Consider the following 19,718-nt stretch of genomic DNA (forward strand, 5'->3'; position numbering starts at 1 on the left):
GGCGAGCAGACTGATACTTCCTGGCCTGATAAGTGGTTATGGAAGTTCCTCTAAGTCAACCTTTAATAAAGTTCCTCATGTTGTGGTGACCTAAAGCCATAAATTTATTTTTATTGCTACATCATAACTTTAATTTTGCTACAATTAAGAATTGTAATGGAGTTCAAATCCCAGCAACTACATGGTGCTCACAACTACCCACAATGAGATCTGACGCCCTCTCCTGGTGCATCTGAAGACAGCTACAGTGTACTTATAATAATAAATAAATCTTTGGGCTGGAGCGAGCAGGAACTGAGCAATCGAGCAGGGCTGACTGGAGCGAGCAGAGGTCCTACATTCAATACCCAACAACCACATATAGGCTCACAACTATCTGTACAGCTACAGTGTACTCACATACATAAAATAAAATAAATAAACTTTTTAAAAAAAAGAATTGTAATGGAAACTGTAATATAAATTCTGATATACAGGATATCTGATATGTGACCCCTGTGAAAGGTTCGTTTTGACACTTCCTCCCAAAGGGGTAGAGACCCTCAGGTGGAGAACCACTGCTCTAACTAGAGTCCTGTGCTTTGCTCATTCCACTGGAGAAATTGCAAGGCAAGAACAAGCGTTCTCCACACCCTTTTCACCTTTGCATTTCTTTCAAACCAGCATGCTATTCTATTTTCAGAGTTGGAGTTTTACACCTGGATGCTGACATCTTTTGTACACAAAGAACAGAGTCCAACTGTCTCCCTTGTATGAAATCACCACACTGGAGATGCAGTCAGGGGCTGTGCTTCTGATGACATCCAGCTTCACCTTCATTTACTGTTTGCTCTTATTTGTAACATTTTTAAAAAGAGGTTATTACTATATTTCCTTCTTTAAAAAAAAAACATCTTTATTTGATTAAGGTTGCTTAAGGTTCTCACAAAATAGCTCTGCTGTTCTTTGTAGGTGCTCTCTCGCCTTCCTCTCGTTTGCTATGAGGACGGTCTTTTGCTCATATTATCTGTGACTTACTGTTATACTGGCATGCTCCTTGCTCCTGTGCATTACAGATCAGTTGCCTTAGCTCCGACATAGCTGTTGGTTCATTCGACTGAGATTATAAATCTATGCGTGATAGCTTCTCAGTGAAGCACTTTCTGCAAGCTGGGCTTTATCGAGTCTAAAGCATGAGATTTCAGGCATGAAGCTAGTTAGGCATTTTGAAGCACTTTTTTTTTTTTTTTCCATCTTCAGAGTACTTGTGATCAGGGAAATTAAAAAAAAAATCCAAAGGTAGTGATAGGTTTAGTGTGTAGTTAAGCAGTATATTGTGTAGAAACAGGCATAGGCTAATCATATAATTTATTGCACTAACATTCTTCGATCAAATGGTGTTAGAGATAAGATCAATTATATGGCTCTAATGTGTGTCTGTGCTGTTTGGTTGGTAGCAGGGTATTTTAAGGCTGGCCACTGGCAATCAACACTTTCTACAACAGGGGCTTATGACTTGACTTATACAAAATCTAGAGATTCTTAAGAGGTTAGTGGAATCCGGTAAAGACTCTGAGAAAATCTACGTCTGTTACTGATTTTTCTAAAAAGACAGAAATGAAAGACATAGTATTTTCCTGGAGACAGTTTAATAGACTTGCTTATTTGAACTGTACGCTCAATGTCCATGCTTGCTCAGTGCTTGTTTGCAAGTATTATGTGACATTATACTCACTTTATGATAGTACTGGGTAAATAAGAGTTAGAGTAAAGCTTTTTATCCTCTGGTTTCTAATAGCTACTGCCAGGTGAACCTTATATGTTAAGATTATCAGAAGATAAGACTGCAGCTTATTGGCTCAAAGTTCAAAGGAGAAGCATTAGCTTCAAGGACATAAATCATTGGGCCTGTTATCTGCTAATTTGTAACAGAACAGTGGGGACAGTGTTTATCTGGACAATCTCGTATCTCCCTGCAGCTGAGGTTAAGGTCAGCTCTCTTCTTTGGACTGTTCTCAGAGAAGAGGTAGGGATGTATTGCTTTAACTCTGGTTTGAAGGAACAGGTGATTCCCTCCCTCTCTTTTCTGAAGCTGCTATTTATTTTGTCCATTCTTGAAGCTTCACTGGAGTCAAGTATTACTATGGAGCCATCAGAGATGAACCCAGTTAGAGAAAGACCTTCATGGTGTTTGTTCCATATGTTCATTAATTTTTCTCTACTAGTTGACTGTGCGCTCTGTGGGTTTCAGGTATAGATAGCATTTTAAAATTTGTAATAGCAAAATTTATGAAGTCACATACTTGAAGGGCCCAGTGAGTAAAGTAGATGATTGACTGACCAAGTGACACCCTGGTTTAAGTCAGCCTAAGTCTGAGATTCTCTTACCTTATAGGTAAGCTTGACATTGTCTAAACAAGTCAACAAAATACAACAGAACAAAGTAATCCCACTGTTATTGATTGGTCAGCGACCTATTGTTACTTTCAGAATTGATTATTTCTGGATCATTCTATCAGCTGACTCTACAGAAAATGACCACAGAAATATCTGATTATACCTGTTTCCTTTGCTTTGCAATCCTGGCTACACTCTTATGTGTATGAGCATTTTACCTGCCTGTATGTATGTTCACTATGCACATGTCTGGTGTCCACATAGTCAAAAAAGAACACCAGAGTGCCTAGAACTGGAGTTAGACAGTTGTGAACCACCATGTGGGTGCTGGGAATTGAACATGGGTCTCCTGCAAGAATTAAATTCTAGGCCACCTCTGAAGGCCCAGCTTTAACCATTTTTAAGGGTCTGGTTCTGTTGAGCCTTCCCTCTCTTTTCCCCATCTCTTCTCTTCCCAGAGGCTCTCCTGTTGGGTTCCAAGTGCTGCATCTTTGTGTCTGATTGCCTTTTCCTGTGTGTGGTGATAAGCATCTGCCACGTGCTAGTTAGCTAATTTTGTTTCTTCCTTGAAGAAATGTTTATTTAAGACCTTCACCTATTTTAAACTTGAGTTGTATTTTTGACAGCTGAGATGTAGGGATCTTCTGTGCCGTGTAGCTTGCTATTGTGTCTGTGTAATTCTCTATTTTGGATACCGTTTTTGCTCTTGTGATCATGTCCATTGAGGTACAGAGCCATATGTTTCTATGGAGTTCACCTTACTTTTATTGCCTGAACTTTGGTTCCAGACAAGAAGTCATTGTCAAATTCCTGTCATGACATTTTTCTCATGCATTTCCTTCTTAGAGTTTTATTGTTTTAGCTCTCAGAGGTGTCTTGGATAATTTTGTATGTCCTTGTAGCATGAGCTGCATTTCTTTTGCAGCCTATGCTGTTTGCTTTGAATATTCTCTCATATTTGGTTGAATGGACTTCAGCTTAGTAATTGTGACAGTTGGATTTCTAGTAAGTCTAGGTAACCTTGTATAGCCTTAAAGCTGCTCGTGCTCTCTGCCCTCAGAGGAAGCAGAGGGGAGGACTTGGTGGATCCATTTGCTGACAGTGGGACCATTTGTCATGTTTCACATCTCCTTAGGTGTTTGTTTACATTTAATAATCATCTTTGCTTGTTGAAACTTGGAAGCATTATGACGCTTTTCTGATGATTTAAATGACAACACTGTTGTGCATCTGAAATTTCACTTTTAACTCTTAATCTCTCTAGACTTTAGTTTATTTTTCTGTCAAATGAACAGATTGAAGTAAATATCTTTTACTATTATTTCAAGCCAATTATACATATCTTTTTGCCAATTAATAAAAATTCAGTGTACAATAGAAACTCTGTCTTATGCAATGAATACATTAAAATTGATACAGTAAAATGTTTTGTGTATAACTTTATACTTGTGATCTTTTCTCTATATATGAACAGAAGTTTTAGCTGTAAACAATATTCTAATCCTTTTAATGATAAAAATTTAATTTCTAAATGTTATTATACTTTATACTATGACTGCCCCTGTCTTTTTATGCATTAAAGAGAATGAACATGACTTAATGTATATTAGGTTTGCATACAGAAGAAGAGCCCCATCTAGAGTCAGATGAAAAGATGCCTTTCCAATGGGATGGAATTCTCAGATCTAGGAAGGGAGACTTTGGGTGCTTCCTCTGAGATTCTCAGACCTAAGAAGTGAGACTGGGGTGTACCTCTGAGATTCTCTCTGTTTAAGGGTCCATGATTGTGTGCTATGTGTGCTTACTTATTGCTGTTAAAGGCCTTTGGTTTGTCCCCTCACCTGTGGTGTTAATTGTGTATTTCTATAAATTTACTTATTAGTAGGTACATAAAATTACCTCTGAGTAGTCATTATGTGTTCTAATTCATTTTATTTCATAAAATTTGTTACTGCTATTTGTCTCTTCATTTTTAATAGCATGTATGAGTAAAAATGTTAATATTTATTGAGTATATTATATTTGTTTCAGTTTGGTTGTTTTCTCACATGGAACTTGGAGAGATGGTTACCACAGGCTGTGAGATGGAGGGTTTCTTTTATACTTTTCATATTTGAACTATCAGAATATATTATCATAGCTATGGATATTTAGCACTTAACTTATTTCTGGTAAATTGAAGTGGTATATTTGAATATTTTCATTTAGAACCTCCATTACTTGGTATTTAAGAACAGTAGTAATTTTGTTCATGCTTAAATAATTTGGGTTACACATGCAGATTAGCCTGCTGCTGGCCTTTTCTAGCTGCAATACTTAAACCAAATAAATCTGGCACACAAGATCTGGAGATATAGCTTTGACAGTTAATGTCTTTGGCAAAAAGTCTATGAATGTGTCTTTTTCGTGATAGATTCAAAAACCAAATGTAAACTAAGAATCAATGTGCTAAGCGAGCTGCAGCTCAAGTCGAGGGGTCTCATGGGGAGGGACCCCACTCACAGCAGACAGACTTGGTTCCCCATTGCAGTCTTGCTGGAACTCTGATAAGAAATAGAGATGTGTTTATGTGGTTGTCCTCTTGTGTTTCTCACTGTGTCTTCTGGATGTTTCCTCTACACTAGGCTATTTTTATGATCCCTACAAACCCACCACCAACATTCAGGAAACCTGAACTTTGGTCTGATGACTTCACCGATTTTGTGAAGAAGTGCTTGGTGAAGAGTCCTGAGCAGAGAGCCACTGCGACACAGCTGTTACAGGTCAGTGCACATGAGGACCTCTTCTTCCTCCTCCTCCTCTTCTTCTTCCTCCTCTTCCTCCTCCTCCTCTTCCTTCTCCTTTTCCTCTTCCTCCGCCTCCTCCTCTTTCTCTTCCTTCTCCTCCTCTTCACAGATTCCCGAAGCTACTGAGTCTCAGGACTGTCTAAAGATTGAAAACATGGAGTTGTGACACATGCACTTAACTCTTGCGTGTTTGTGTTGTTGTTGTTTGTCTTCTATGTGTTCCCATGTCCCTTGTCTTGTGGGTTCTTGCTGTGGGTTTTATCTCCCAGTGGTTTCCTTGTGCTTCTTAACTCAGCTTTGTTCCTTGACTTCTGGCTCCACTCTAATGTATGTAAATCCACGATCCCTGAAAAGATTATGACATGTTATAAATGCTAGCGATACGGTTACCTGAGTGACGTATTTTATCCCTACTGTAAATAAACTATGTATCTAAAAAACCAAGAGGCTTTTAAAGAAATCCATGAATTTTAAAGCAAAAAGAAATAACTTAATATTTATATTAGAAAAACAAGTTTGTGGAACTTTTTCTTCTTAACAGAATTGCCTCAGAACTCTCAACTAATAAGTATGCCACACCATATGCATGTAGGTATATCTATATTGTGCCTCACCGAGTCTCTCACAGTATGTCTACAGTGTACCTCAGTGTGTCTTAAAGTAACAAATAATTTTCCGATGCTTCTTACTGTTAAATAGAAAAGAATTCAAGTCACAGTTCTTGTAAAAAAAAAAATTCTTGCACTACCATTAAAAATAAAATAAAATTGATTGAAGGCTCCATGAAACAGTCTGTAATGCTTTTCTTAATTAAGTAGTTAATTTATTTACATTCCAGCAGTTGCCCTCCTTCCCAGTACCCCCTTCCACAGTTCCTCACCCCATTCTCCCTCTCTCCTTCCTCCAAATGCCCCCCTTCAGTTTATTTGAGTTTTGAGTCATACATAGATAGAATCTCAAGACTTAATTTGTTAATGATTAAGATGGCAAATTTGGGCCAGTGAGATAGCTCTAAGCATGGACGGGCACTGCAGTGAGATAGCCCTCAGCATGGAAGGGCACTGCAATTAGATAGCTCTGAGCATGGAAGGGTACAACAGTGAGATAGCTCTGAGCATGGAAGGGTTCTGCAGTGAGATAGCCCTCAGCATGGAAGGGTACTGTAGTAAGATAGCTCTGAGCATATAGGGCACTGAAGTGAAGTAGCTCCCAGCTTGTAGGACATTGCAGTGAGGTAGCTCTAAGCATGAATGGGCTCTTGCTGCCAAGTCTGACACCCTTCTCTGACCTGGATGTGTGTGCTCTGGCACACCCATGCACATGGCCTTCCCTGCACATAAAAAAATTAAGGGACCCAATGAGATGGTTGGCCCAAGGACTTGAGTTCAGTCCCCAAGATCCACATAGTAAAAAATAAAAAATGAAAAATAGTTGGCTAAAGCATTTATTTTTAAACATTAAAATTACAAGAAAATACTAATAAATAAAATACTAAGCAAACAAATCAAGAGCTTCTTGATGTCATTCTTATACTGAACATGTAGGTGATTGACCCGTACATGAGAAACACAGAAGGAAGGAAAGGTCTGGAAAAAAAGGCCAAACAAACAAACACACAAAAGCCATAATATCTGATGGCGAAAAGTAGTTTGTCTGGAGACTTATTTATTCATTCATTCATGCATTTGGTCATTATTTCTAGCTTTTTTTTCCTATGGTAAAAATCTTTTTAAGTTAGAAAGGATAGAAGCACTTAAAATATATCAATATAATTCCTTAATTTTGTAGAGGCTATTATAGCCCAGAAAAATTAAATGACACACTGAAGATCACATAATAAACCAATGATTAGTCTACATAGATTTCATTTGTCCAAGTCACATTCTTTTAGAAATATTTTAATTAAATTTATCTATTTATGTCAAGATGAGGACAGACAACTCACGGGGACTATGTGGGTTTTTGCTTTAGACTCAGATCTTTAGGACCGATGGCAAGCACCTTTACCTTCTAAGCCATACTGCCAGGCCTAAGCCCTACTCTTTATTGTTTTCAACTTTGCACATGAACGGTAGAGTAACCGTTATTTATGGCAACAGTATTTGATTATTTGATTATGAAATTTGATGCTGGAGTATCAGTGCCCATGGTGTGTGACTTATTCTACCAGTTCCAGTAAGATCTAGAAGTAACTTTACCCTCTTTTCTGACTCACTGCTAGGTTATAATTGCCTTAAATATTTTGTCTTTGTAGTTGAGAACTACATCAGTTCTATAATATTTGCTTTAAACATAAGCCTTAATTGAGGAAATTCAAGAGAAGAGAAAGTTACTGTTATTTACCCTATTTTTGTTCTTTCTGTTATTTGTCTTCCTGGTGCCTAAAAGTTCCTTACATCATTTTCCTTATTTCCAGAACTATTTCAACTGCACTTTTAGAAGTTTGTGGTAATTTTCTTCATAATATCTTGGGTTGGCCGTTCATTTTCTTGTATCACTTGAGGATACATAGTTAGGGTTCTCACTTGTTTCTGTTGGAGGGATCATGGAGACTGGCTAGCTATTATCTCACCTATTTTTCCACCTGCCTATTTATGTATCCATTCATCCAGTGTGTGTGTGTGTGTGTGTGTATGTGTGTGTGTATGTGTCTGTCTGTCTGTCTGTATCTTCCGGTCGGTCATTCTGTCCATCCATCCATCCATCTATCCCTTTCTTCAGTGTCAAAGAAGATCAAGAGCTTGGGTTCCTTCAGTTACTTATATTGACACTGTGGGGATGGCCATTTAATATAATATTCAGTATCATACCAAACAGTGATGGTAGTTCAGACCTTCCACAGTAGCCTTTCTCCAACAAGAAGGGAGTGGGGTTGCATATTGCTACCTGTGACGATCTAAGTCTAGGCTTTCACATGGTCGTTGCTGACCCTTTCCATTTGAGGAGGGGAGTCTTTACTTTGTTGAGATGAATCTCCTATGTTAGCAGTTAATCGTTTCATCTCAGTAGAAAACCTGGACAATTGAGTGAGGCTGAAGTCTAGATTTCCCATCAGCTGTTGCCAGTGATGTGCCATAGTGTTGTTCTTGGTGCTCGCCTTTACTGCAGCTGTTCTCAACCTGTGCATCACTCCTTTGGGAGTTGAATAACCCTTTCACGGGTTGCCTGAGATCATCCTGCATATCAGATATTTACATTATGATTCATAACAGCAAAATGCAGTTATGAAATAGCTATGAAAATAATTTTATGGTTGGGGTCATCAGAGCATGAAGGTCATTATTAAAAGGCATTAGGAAGGTTGAGAATTGCTGCTCTGGAAGAATGGTTGCTGCCTAAAAGTTTTCTATCTATCTGTCCTCTGGCTGTTTGGCTTAAGAGACCACAGTTTTGTAGAGACCTTAACCTTTGTAACAATTTGTGGTATACCAAGTGGATGGGAAAAATCTCACAAAGCCCCACCCCTAGATTAATAGGGACTTAATGGCTGCTGACAGAGGGAGAACCAGTATTCTCCAGGGATCAACCCCCAATAGCTTATCCAACCCCCAGTGGTCAGCCCTAAGTGGATATACATGTGTGAACAACAGTGAATGAACTCAACGTGTGTGTGTGTGTGTGTGTGTGTGTGTGTATGTGTGTGTATGTCTGTATGTCTGTGTGTCATTGTATATCAGCAATAACTGCAGGTTGTATGTGTGTGTCAGTAATAATGAACTCTGCAGGTTTGTGTGTGTATATCAGTAGTAACAAACTCTTCAGGTTTTGTTTATGTATGTGTGTATCAGTAATAATTAAATGTGTATATGTGTATCAGGCCATAAAATTGAAAAAAAAAATGAGAGTATGAGATAGTTAAAGGTTGGGTGGGGGAGATGATTAAATATAGTACTTATATATGAAATTCTCAAAAAACAGTTAAATTTACAAAATATGATAGATTGCTTTAAAGGTAATTTCTGTATTTTTATTAGCTTAGTTCTTTTTAAAAAATTATTAGTAGTTCTCTCTCTCTCTCTTTTTTTTTTTTTTTTTTTTTTTTTGTATGTGAGTACACTGTAGCTGTCTTCAGACACACTAGAAGAGGGCATCCCATTACAGATGAGCCACCACGTGGTTGCTGTGAATTGAACTCAGGACCTCTGGAAGAGCAGCAGGCTCTTAACTGCTGAGCCATCTCTTAGATCAGCTTAGTTAGTTTTCTTTACCCACTTTTCGTTTAATTTTTTTAGTTCAGATACATTTAGAGAAAGAAAAACTTTGCTTCTTTTAGAATTTGTTTTTGTTTGTTTGTTTTTTTCTGTTGTTTATAGGTAAACTGACGTGTTATGGTGATGAAACACTGACCAATATAGTGTTCTAAGAAAAATGACAGTATCATTTACAGATTTACAGTATCATTTATAGGATTGTCTACTTCAAAAGCAATAAATTGAAAAGAAATTAACTGAAATTGCCAATGTATTACAATAATATTTATGAATATAAAATAAAGAATTTTAAAGCTTTTTTTAAGAATAATTAACAAGTTATTAGAATATGGGGAAAATTTGTCAATAATAGTTAAAGCAAGAAAACAAGAAATATGTAAACATACATTAAAGAAACTTACAAACAAATACCAGTCTATTTGCATTTTATGTGGGTTGTAATAATATGTATATATGTATGCATGCATGTGTATGAGGGTATGTGCCTCTGTGTGTGTGTGTTTTTATCACTCCTATGACACTGAGTGATATGGTATGCCATAAAAGCATTTATTCTCTTGAATCAAGCATTAGCATTAGGTGGATTTCAAAAATATTCCAAGAATTTAAATTTAAAGAAAACTGTACAATATATCTTCAAAAAAACATACTCAAAAGTCACACATTGCTCCACCAGGCAATCATGTAGGCTCACAGCAGATCCTTATCTTTCCCTCTGCCCACCCACTCCTGCCTCAGCACCTTAGCATTCCCCTACCCTGGGAACCTCCACAGGACCAAGGGGCTCCCCTCCCAGTGATGCCAGATAAGGCAGTCCTCTGCTACATGTCCAGCTGGAGCCATGGGTACTACCTATGTACTCTTTGGTTGGTGGTTTAGTCCCTGGGAGCTTTCAGGGGTTGGTTGGTTGGTTGATATTGTTGTTCTTCCTATGAGGTTGCAAACCCCTTCAGCTCCTACAGTCCTTGCCCTAATTTCCCCATTGGAGTCCCCGTGCTCAGTCTGATGCATCCACATCTGTATTGGTCCAGCTCTGGCAAAGCCTCTCAGGAGACAGCTCTACTGAGCTCCTGTCAGTAAGCACTTCTTGGCATCAGCAATAATGTCTGGGTTTGGTATCAGCAAATGGCATGGATCCCTAGATGGGGCAGTCTCTGCATGGCCTTTCTTTCAGTTTCTGTTCCACTCTTTGTCCCTTCATTCCCTTTTGACAGGAAGAATTCTGGATTAATATTTTTGAGGTGTGTGGGTGGCCCCATCCCTCAACTGGGGGCCATGGCTATTCTACTGGTTATGGTCTCTACAGGTTCTGTCTCCCCTTTGTTGAGTATTTTGTCTAAAGTCCTCCCTGTTGGGTCCTGGGGACCTCTTGGGTCCCCAGTATCTGGGACTTTCTAGTGGCTACTCTCAATTCCCCATTCCCCACTGCTACACATCTACTTTCAAATTCCTGACCCTTTGTACTTCTCCCCTATCTCCTCCCATATCTGAACTACCCCCCTTCCCTTCCCCCTCCTCTCTCCCTCCCAGATCTCACTCTCCCTCTACTTCCCAGAGATTATTCTCTTCCCCCTACTCTCTCTCTCTCTGTCTCTCTGTCTCTCTGTCTCTGTCTCTGTCTCTCTCTCTCTCTCTCTCTCTCTCTCTGTGTGTGTATGTTTGACATAGTATCTCTTTGTATAGCATATAGATCATCCTTGAACTTAAGATGTCCCCGACTTAGCTTTCTGACTACTAGGATTCCAGGAATACCTCCATGGGTAGCTTGCCAATTTCTCTTCATTGGTTACAGTCATATCTGTAGCTGTTATTCAGAGAAAGCAGGAATACATGTGGAATTAGATAAATTAGGTTCATAATATTTAGCTCTAACTAGAGCACTGTAGTTAATTTATACTAAATGATAAAAAATTAAAATACACTTTGGAACTGAGATATAACTGGCTTAAAATGTTGGCTTTGTTTTCCCTGAGAAGATAACAAAATATAGTCCCGGTTAAGATTTTTATATCCCTTTTTTTTTTTTTTTTGAAGGCTGTAATTCTATCGGTTCTGCTTTTATAGTACTGATCAGTTAGTTCTGTTCACACAGGTTGAATGTCCCCACCTAAGATGCTGGGGACCAGAAGTGTTGAGTTCTTCTAGATTAGATTTGTATATATATACTTGAGCATCTCTTAATCAGAGCATCTGAAGTCCAAAGGGATGCAGAATCTGAAATGTATGGCTGCTGGGTTGTTTAAATCTTCCCCTGTTCTACTTCCTTTTGCTTATGTGTTCATGGGCTCTTTGACTAATATTTTGTTGCCACAGAATCTTTCTTCTTTCCCCATCTAATTTATATTTCCTCTCAATTTTGGGGAATTGTCTAGCTCGGACCCTTAATAATTCATACCTGTATCTTGCCATGGTATTTTATTAATAAATTCCACTGTAAATTGTAAATTAATGTTATCAACATTTTTCGTATATGTTATTCTCTAATTTGTTTATTAAGGATGGTCTCATGTAAAATCCAGGCTTTTCATATTAAACACTTGGCTTAGTTGCCTTGCTGTTAACTCCATCTTAGGCTCAGAGGACATTGGATAGTATTGTTAACTAGACGACACAGATCATTCCACTAAGTTCTCACCATACGTTTTGTCTTTGTTTCTTTTTCATTCTCTTCATACTGTGAATTGCTTGTCATTCTGTGAGGCAGATATGGGGCTGCTGGAGACAGCCCCTAGGGCCTGGCATATGCCGAGCTCGCAATCTACAGCAAAGCATACTCGCAGCTTATTCTGTTTCTGCCTTTCTCTTTTACTTGGATGTTGTGCTAAACCATCACCAATATAACTTGTATGGCAAGCTATAACTTTAAACTATGTATTTGTCTTCCTAATTTGGGGTGATAAATTCCTCAAGGGCAGTGCACATTTGTTTACCTGTTTCTTCCTTTTTTGAGTGAGTGATCCTTCTACTTATGTTTATTCTCTTTGGGCACTCTCTTTTATCTTGTAGTTTTTGAGAGTTGTATCGTAAGTATCCTATAGCATAGAAGGAAGAAGGCATGGAGAAGTATATGCCACAAATGGCACATAGCACTGGAGTTCACACTCCCAGGGAAGACTGAGTTATGAGTGAGTGCTGATAACCAGCTGAAAGGGAGGTGAGGGCTCCGGGCTTTCTTCCCTTAGCAGTTAGCTCAGGGTGCAGGAGGCCTCTTTTGGTTGGATGACCAGGAGCCTTGAGGATTTGTCAATAGAGTGGGCTTTATCTGATGGTGACGTTAACTATCCTAAAGAATTCATTAGGACTTTCAAATCATGGTAAGATTCTTACTCATAGCTATTTTCCCCCTTACTTGATTTTTTTTTATTTGATAGTTTTATCAAATTGTTTACCATGTTAAAGCCCCTTCGAGGTGTCTAATTTTTCATCACTAGATTTTTTTTATCTGATTATATTTTTGTGTTCTATTAGACTTTATTAAAATACACAGGGCTTCTTTCCTCTGATTATATATACTAGTAAATGATTATGAGCGTTGCATTTTGAAGCTAGATTATTGTCTCTAAATAAGTTTATTTGTGCCATATATTTTTCCTCTACTGTCTCTTGTGCTGTGCTCATCAGTGAGATTTAGGTCCACTCAGCCTGATGAGGTAACTTAGATAGGAAAGGCATTTGCTGCCAGATATGTTGACCTGAGTTCAATCCTTGGGACCCACATGATGGAAGGAAAGAGCTGACTCCTACTAGGTGTCCCCTAAACACAGACATACATGTGTACACTTTTTTTAAAATTTTTTTTTTATTACGTATTTTCCTCAATTACATTTCCAATGCTATCCAAAAAGTCCCCCATACCCACCCCCCACTCCCCTACCCACCCACTCCCCCTTTTTGGCCCTGGCGTTCCCCTGTACTGGGGCATTTAAAGTTTGCATGTCCAATGGGCCTCTCTTTCCAGTGATGGCCGACTAGGCCATCTTTTGATACATATGCAGCTAGAGTCAAGAGCTCCAGGGTACTGGTTAGTTACGTGCACACTTTTAAAGTGTAATTTAAAAGTAAACTTAAACGGTTATTCTTTTACTTATCAAAAGTACACGATATAAAATAATAGAGAGTTTAATCATTTCTAGATCAGGGAAGTAAAGAAAAAACAAGACTCAACTGAAGCAGTAGTTTGGTAGGTAATTCTCTGTCTTGGTTGGAAGTGAGTAAACAAGTCAAGACACAGTAGAATGAAATGAGGTGGAAGTAACGAGACTGCTCCCCTTTGTTTGCCCATCAAATTACTATGATTCATTAAATTCTTCAACAGTGCTAAAATAAGTTTACTTTTACTTGTGATCATTAATTATCTTTAAATATTTGAAATACTTTTACCACCTAATGCCCACTTTTAACAATTATATCTTTAAGATTATAATCTTTAAGATTATATTTTTTTCTGTATGCTTAGGATGTTTTTGATAATAAGTGAACTTAAAAGCATTTTTCCTAAAGCAAACAAAATGCTATTTTATTAATTAACATATTAGTTGTATGTAAAATAATTATTGTAGTGTATTATCCTGGTTAGAAGTTATGGGTGTTTTAAAGTTGTTGGTTATAAACCAGAAAAATCTGATTTTATGCCATTTAACTCTGTCTTTTTAGCATCCTTTTATCAAGAATGCAAAACCTGTGTCGATATTAAGAGACCTGATTGCAGAAGCCATGGAAATCAAAGCCAAAAGGCATGAAGAGCAGCAGCGGGAGCTAGAGGAGGAGGAAGAAAACTCGGTTGGTAATTAGTCTCAGGAGGCTGATTCTTTAAATCATCTGGGTCATTTTTGAGTAATTTTATTTTGTTCCTTAAAATCTTTTAAGGATTGTTCTTGCTAATTTGATACACAAATGATGTTTAAATATTTCTTTTACTCTCCTTTCTGGTGAGAATCAGTGATTGGTGGAAACAGAGTTGATTCAGAGGACTTTATAGGCACTTCACACCTTGAATTTTTGTCACATTTTCATGATACTTTGATTGGAGATGGGGTAGTTCCTTGCCATGTCTTTCTTTCCTTTATATTTGTTCTGATTCCCTGATTGTACATTTTGGCCTGCATATAATATAGTGATATTTGAGAGCAGTACTAAATGCCCTCTTGGATCTCTATGCAGAGAGCAGACTAGTAGAGTAATAAATTCTACTGTGAAGGACTTTGGACTTGATTGCTCTGGGGCCAGGATTTTCTTCTGGCTTTTCTTCGGGAAAACATGGGATGGGATTACATGGCAAGTTAGTCTCCCTGAAGAAAAGACATCGTTGCAAGGTGGGCATAGCAAGTGAGCCATAGCGAGGTCATCATGGATGGTCATAGAAACAAAGACATGATTGCCATTCCTGGAACAGGCAATATAGAACCATTTGTAGATAAGGTATAGTCCAGTCTTTGAAAATAGAGGTTTGAGGAATGAATCAGGAATGAATCTAGTTTGTCTTAACCACAGATGGCTTTAAGCCTAAGATGGGGCAGGCTGGTTCGTCAGCTCGTAACGTTTTAATGGATGTGCTTGCCAGTTATTTAAAAATTTTTTGGATATTTTAAGTTTTAAATAGTAAACTTATAATATGATAATACTTAATAGCTCTTTATAAATAAGTCTATAGAAAGCTTTGTTTATTTCAATGATTAAAACTTTTTTAAGTGAGTTTTGTGGAAGCCCTCTGCTCAACCAGAGGCTACACTGGCCACCAGAACTCTAGGTAGGCCTCCTGCCCATTGACTGTCCCTACTTAGTGCCTACTCCCAGGTGCTCCCCTGCTCCCTGTCACCATGTCCCAGATCCCAGTTCTGGTGGAAGACCCCCATCTGGGAAGAAACTCCTTGCTCAACTGGAGGCCACTCCATCCAGAATACCAGAGAGGAAACAGAAACAAAAGGGGGAAAAAACCCATCTAACAAAGGCAAACTCAGAGTCAGCACCCTATAATTGCCCCAAACCCAGATGCCTAGATACCAGTGTAACAGTGTGATCCTCAACAGCCAGGGTGATGTCACCACCAGAACTCAGCTATCATACTACAGCAAGCCCTGAATATTCCAACACTACAGAAACACAAGGAAATGACCTTAAAACCAACTTTATGAAGATGATAGAGGTCCTTAAAGAGAAAATGAATACATGTCTTTAAGAAACCAAAGAAAAGACAAAAAATTGGAAGAAATGAATAAATCCCTTAAGGAAAGCCAAGAAAAATAACCAGTTGAAGGAAATTAATAAAATGGTCCAGGCCTGAGATGGAATAGAAGTAATAAAGAAAACACAGACTGAGGGGCTTCTGTAAATGGAGATCTAGTGAGTGACAGCAACTACAGATACAAGCATCACTAACAATACAAGAGATGGACAAACCTAAAAGAAGACAGCCACAAGAACAGAATGCTAACTTTAACAACAAAAATAACAGGAAACAACAATTACTTTTCCTTAATATCTCTTAATATCAATGGACTCAACTCACCGATAAAAAGACATAGACTAACAAACTGGCTACACAAACAAGACCCAACATTTTGCTGCTTACAGGAAACTCATCTTAGAGAAAAAGATAGACACTACCTCAGAATGAAAGGCTGGAAAACAATTTTCCAAGCAAATGGTATGAAGAAACAAGCTGGAGTAGCCATTCTAATATCTGATAAGATTGACTTCCAACCCAAAGTCATTAAAAAAGACAGGGAGGGACACTTCATACTCATCAAAGGTAAAATCCTCCAAGAGGAACTATCAATCCTGAATATCTATGCTCCAAATACAAAGGCAGCCACATTCATTAAAGAAACTTTAGTAAATCTCAAAGCACACATTGCACCTCATACAATAATAGTGGGAGACTTCAACACACCACTTTCACCAATGGACAGATCGTGGAAACAGAAACTAAACAGGGACACAGTGAAACTAACAGAAGTTATGAATCAAATGGATCTGGCAGATATCTACAGAACATTCTATCCTAAAACAAAAGGATATACCTTCTTCTCAGCACCTCATGGTACTTTCTCCAAAATTGACCACATAATTGGTCACAAAACAGACCTCAACAGATACAAAAATATTGAAATTGTCCCATGCATCCTATCAGATCACCATGGACTAAGGCTGATCTTCAATAACAAAATAAATAATAGAAAGCCAACCTTCACGTGGAAACTGAACAACACTCTTCTCAATGATACCTTGGTCAAAGAAGGAATAAAGAAAGAAATTAAGGGCTTTTTAGAGTTCAATGAAAATGAAGCCACAACATACCCAAACTTATGGGACGCAATGAAAGCATTTCTAAGAGGAAAACTCATAGCTCTGAGTGCCTCCAAAAGGAAACTAGAGAGAGCACACATTAGCAGCTTGACAACATACCTAAAAGCACTAGAACAAAAGGAAGCAAATTCACCCAAGAGGAGTAGACGGCAGGAAATAATCAAACTCAGGGGCGAAATCAACCAAGTGGAAACAAGAAGAACTATTCAAAGAATCAACCAATCAAGGAGCTGGTTCTTTGAGAAAATCAACAAGATAGATAAACCCTTAGCCAGACTCACTAGAGGGCACAGGGAAAGCATCCTAATTAACAAAATCAGAAATGAAAAAGGAGACATAACAACAGATCCTGAAGACATCCAAAACACCATCAGATCCTTCTACCAAAGGCTATACTCAACAAAACTGGAGAACCTGGATGAAATGGAGAAGTTCCTAGACAGATACCAGGTACCAAAGTTGAATCAAGATCAGGTTAATGATCTAAACAGCCCTATATCCCCCAAAGAAATAGAAGCAGTCATTAATAGTCTCCCAACTAAAAAAAGCCCAGGACCAGATGGGTTTAGTGCAGAGTTCTATCAGACCTTCAAAGAAGATCTAATCCCAGTTCTTCACAAACTATTCCACAAAATAGAAACAGAAGGTACTCTACCCAACTCATTCTATGAAGCCACAATTACTCTGATACCTAAACCACAAAAAGACCCAACAAAGATAGAAAACTTCAGACCAATATCCCTTATGAATATTGATGCAAAAATCCTCAATAAAGTTCTTGCTAACCGAATCCAAGAACACATCAAAACAATCATCCATCCTGACCAAGTAGGTTTCATCCCAGGGATGCAGGGATGGTTCAATATACGGAAATCCATCAACGTAATCCAGTATATAAACAAACTCAAAGACAAAAACCACATGGTCATCTCGTTAGATGCGGAAAAAGCATTTGACAAGATCCAACACCCATTCATGATAAAAGTCTTGGAAAGATCAGGAATTCAAGGCCCATACCTAAACATGATAAAAGCAATCTACAGCAAACCAGTAGCCAACATCAAAGTAAATGGTGAGAAGCTTGAAGCAATCCCTCTAAAATCAGGGACTAGACAAGGCTGTCCACTTTCTCCATACCTATTCAACATTGTACTTGAAGTCCTAGCCAGAGCAATTCGACAACAAAAGGAGATCAAAGGGATACAAATTGGAAAAGATGAAGTCAAAATATCACTTTTTGCAGATGATATGATAGTATATATAAGTGACCCTAAAAATTCCACCAGAGAACTCCTAAGCTTGATAAACAGCTTCAGTGAAGTAGCTGGATATAAAATTAACTCAAACAAATCAATGGCCCTTCTCTACACAAAGAATAAACAGGCTGAGAAAGAAATTAGGGAAACAACACCCTTCTCAATAGTCACAAATAATATAAAATATCTTGGCGTGACTCTAACTAAGGAAGTGAAAGATCTGTATAATAAAAACTTCAAGTCTCTGAAGAAAAAAATTATAGAAGATCTCAGAAGATGGAAAGATCTCCCATGCTCATGGATTGGCAGGATCAACATTGTAAAAATGGCTATCTTGCCAAAAGCAATCTACAGATTCAATGCAATCCCCATCAAAATTCCAACTCAATTCTTCAACGAATTAGAAAGTGCAATCTGCAAATTCATCTGGAATAACAAAAAACCTAGGATAGCAAAAACTCTTCTCAAGGATAAAAGAACCTCTGGTGGAATCACCATGCCGGACCTAAAGCTTTACTACAGAGCAATTGTGATAAAAACTGCATGGTACTGGTATAATGACAGACAAATAGACCAATGGAATAGAATTGAAGACCCAGAAATGAACCCACACACCTACGGTCACTTGATCTTCGACAAGGGAGCTAAAAACATCCAGTGGAAGAAAGACAGCATTTTCAACAAATGGTGCTGGCACAACTGGTTGTTAACATGTAGAAGAATGCGAATCGATCCACTCCTATCTCCTTGTACTAAGGTCAAGTCTAAGTGGATCAAGGAACTACACATAAAACCAGAGACACTGAAACTTATAGAGGAGAAAGTGGGGAAAAGCCTTGAAGATATGGGCACAGGGGAAAAATTCCTGAATAGAACAGTAATGGCTTGTGCTGTAAGATCGAGCATTGACAAGTGGGACCTCATGAAACTGCAAAGCTTCTGCAAGGCTAAAGACACCATCAATAAGACAAAAAAACCACCAACAGATTGGGAAAGGATCTTCACCTATCCTAAATCGGATAAGGGACTAATATCCAATATATATAAAGAACTCAAGAAGGTGGACTCCAGAAAGTCAAATAACCCCATTAAAAAATGGGGCTCAGAACTGAACAAAGAATTTTCACCTGAGGAATACCGAATGGCAGAGAAGCACCTGAAAAAATGTTCAACATCCTTAATCATCAGGGAAATGCAACTCAAAACAACCCTGAGATTCCACCTCACACCAGTCAGAATGGCTAAGATCAAAAATTCAGGTGACAGCAGATGCTGGCGAGGATGTGGAGAAAGAGGAACACTCCTCCATTGTTGGTGGGATTGCAAGCTTGTACAACCACTCTGGAAATCAGTTTCGCGGTTCCTCAGAAAATTGGTCATAGTACTACCGGAGGATCCAGCAATACCTCTCCTGGGCATATATCCAGAAGATGTCCCAACCGGTAAAAAGGACACATGCTCCACTATGTTCATAGCAGCCCTATTTATAATAGCCAGAAGCTGGAAAGAACCCAGATGTCCCTCAACAGAGGAATGGATACAGAAATTATGGTACATTTACACAATGGAGTACTACTCAGCTATTAAAAAGAATGAATTTATGAAATTCCTAGCCAAATGGATGGACCTGGAGGGCATCATCTTGAGTGAAGTAACACAATCACAAAAGAACTCACACAATATGTATTCACTGATAAGTGGATATTAGCCCAAAACTTAGGATACCCAAGATATGAGATACAATTTGCTAAACGCATGAAACTCAAGAAGAATGAAGACCAAAG

General features: G+C 38.3%; 1 protein-coding gene across 4 annotated transcripts in view; it reads left to right on the forward strand.

Annotated features, from left to right (window-relative positions):
• Positions 1-19,718, forward strand: part of Stk3 (serine/threonine kinase 3) — a 306,970-nt gene that overhangs the window by 153,878 nt on the left and 133,374 nt on the right. For all 4 annotated transcript variants that reach the window (XM_029469538.2, XM_021183619.3, XM_029469541.2 and 1 more), the window contains 2 exons: positions 5,001-5,138; positions 14,027-14,152. In XM_029469538.2, coding sequence (XP_029325398.1) covers positions 5,001-5,138; positions 14,027-14,152 — 264 coding nt within the window. The remainder of the gene's footprint in view (positions 1-5,000; positions 5,139-14,026; positions 14,153-19,718) is intronic.

Source organism: Mus caroli, unplaced genomic scaffold (assembly GCF_978045245.1).
Source record: "Mus caroli unplaced genomic scaffold, Mus_caroli_1 scaffold_16, whole genome shotgun sequence".
Lineage (NCBI taxonomy): Eukaryota > Metazoa > Chordata > Mammalia > Rodentia > Muridae > Mus > Mus caroli.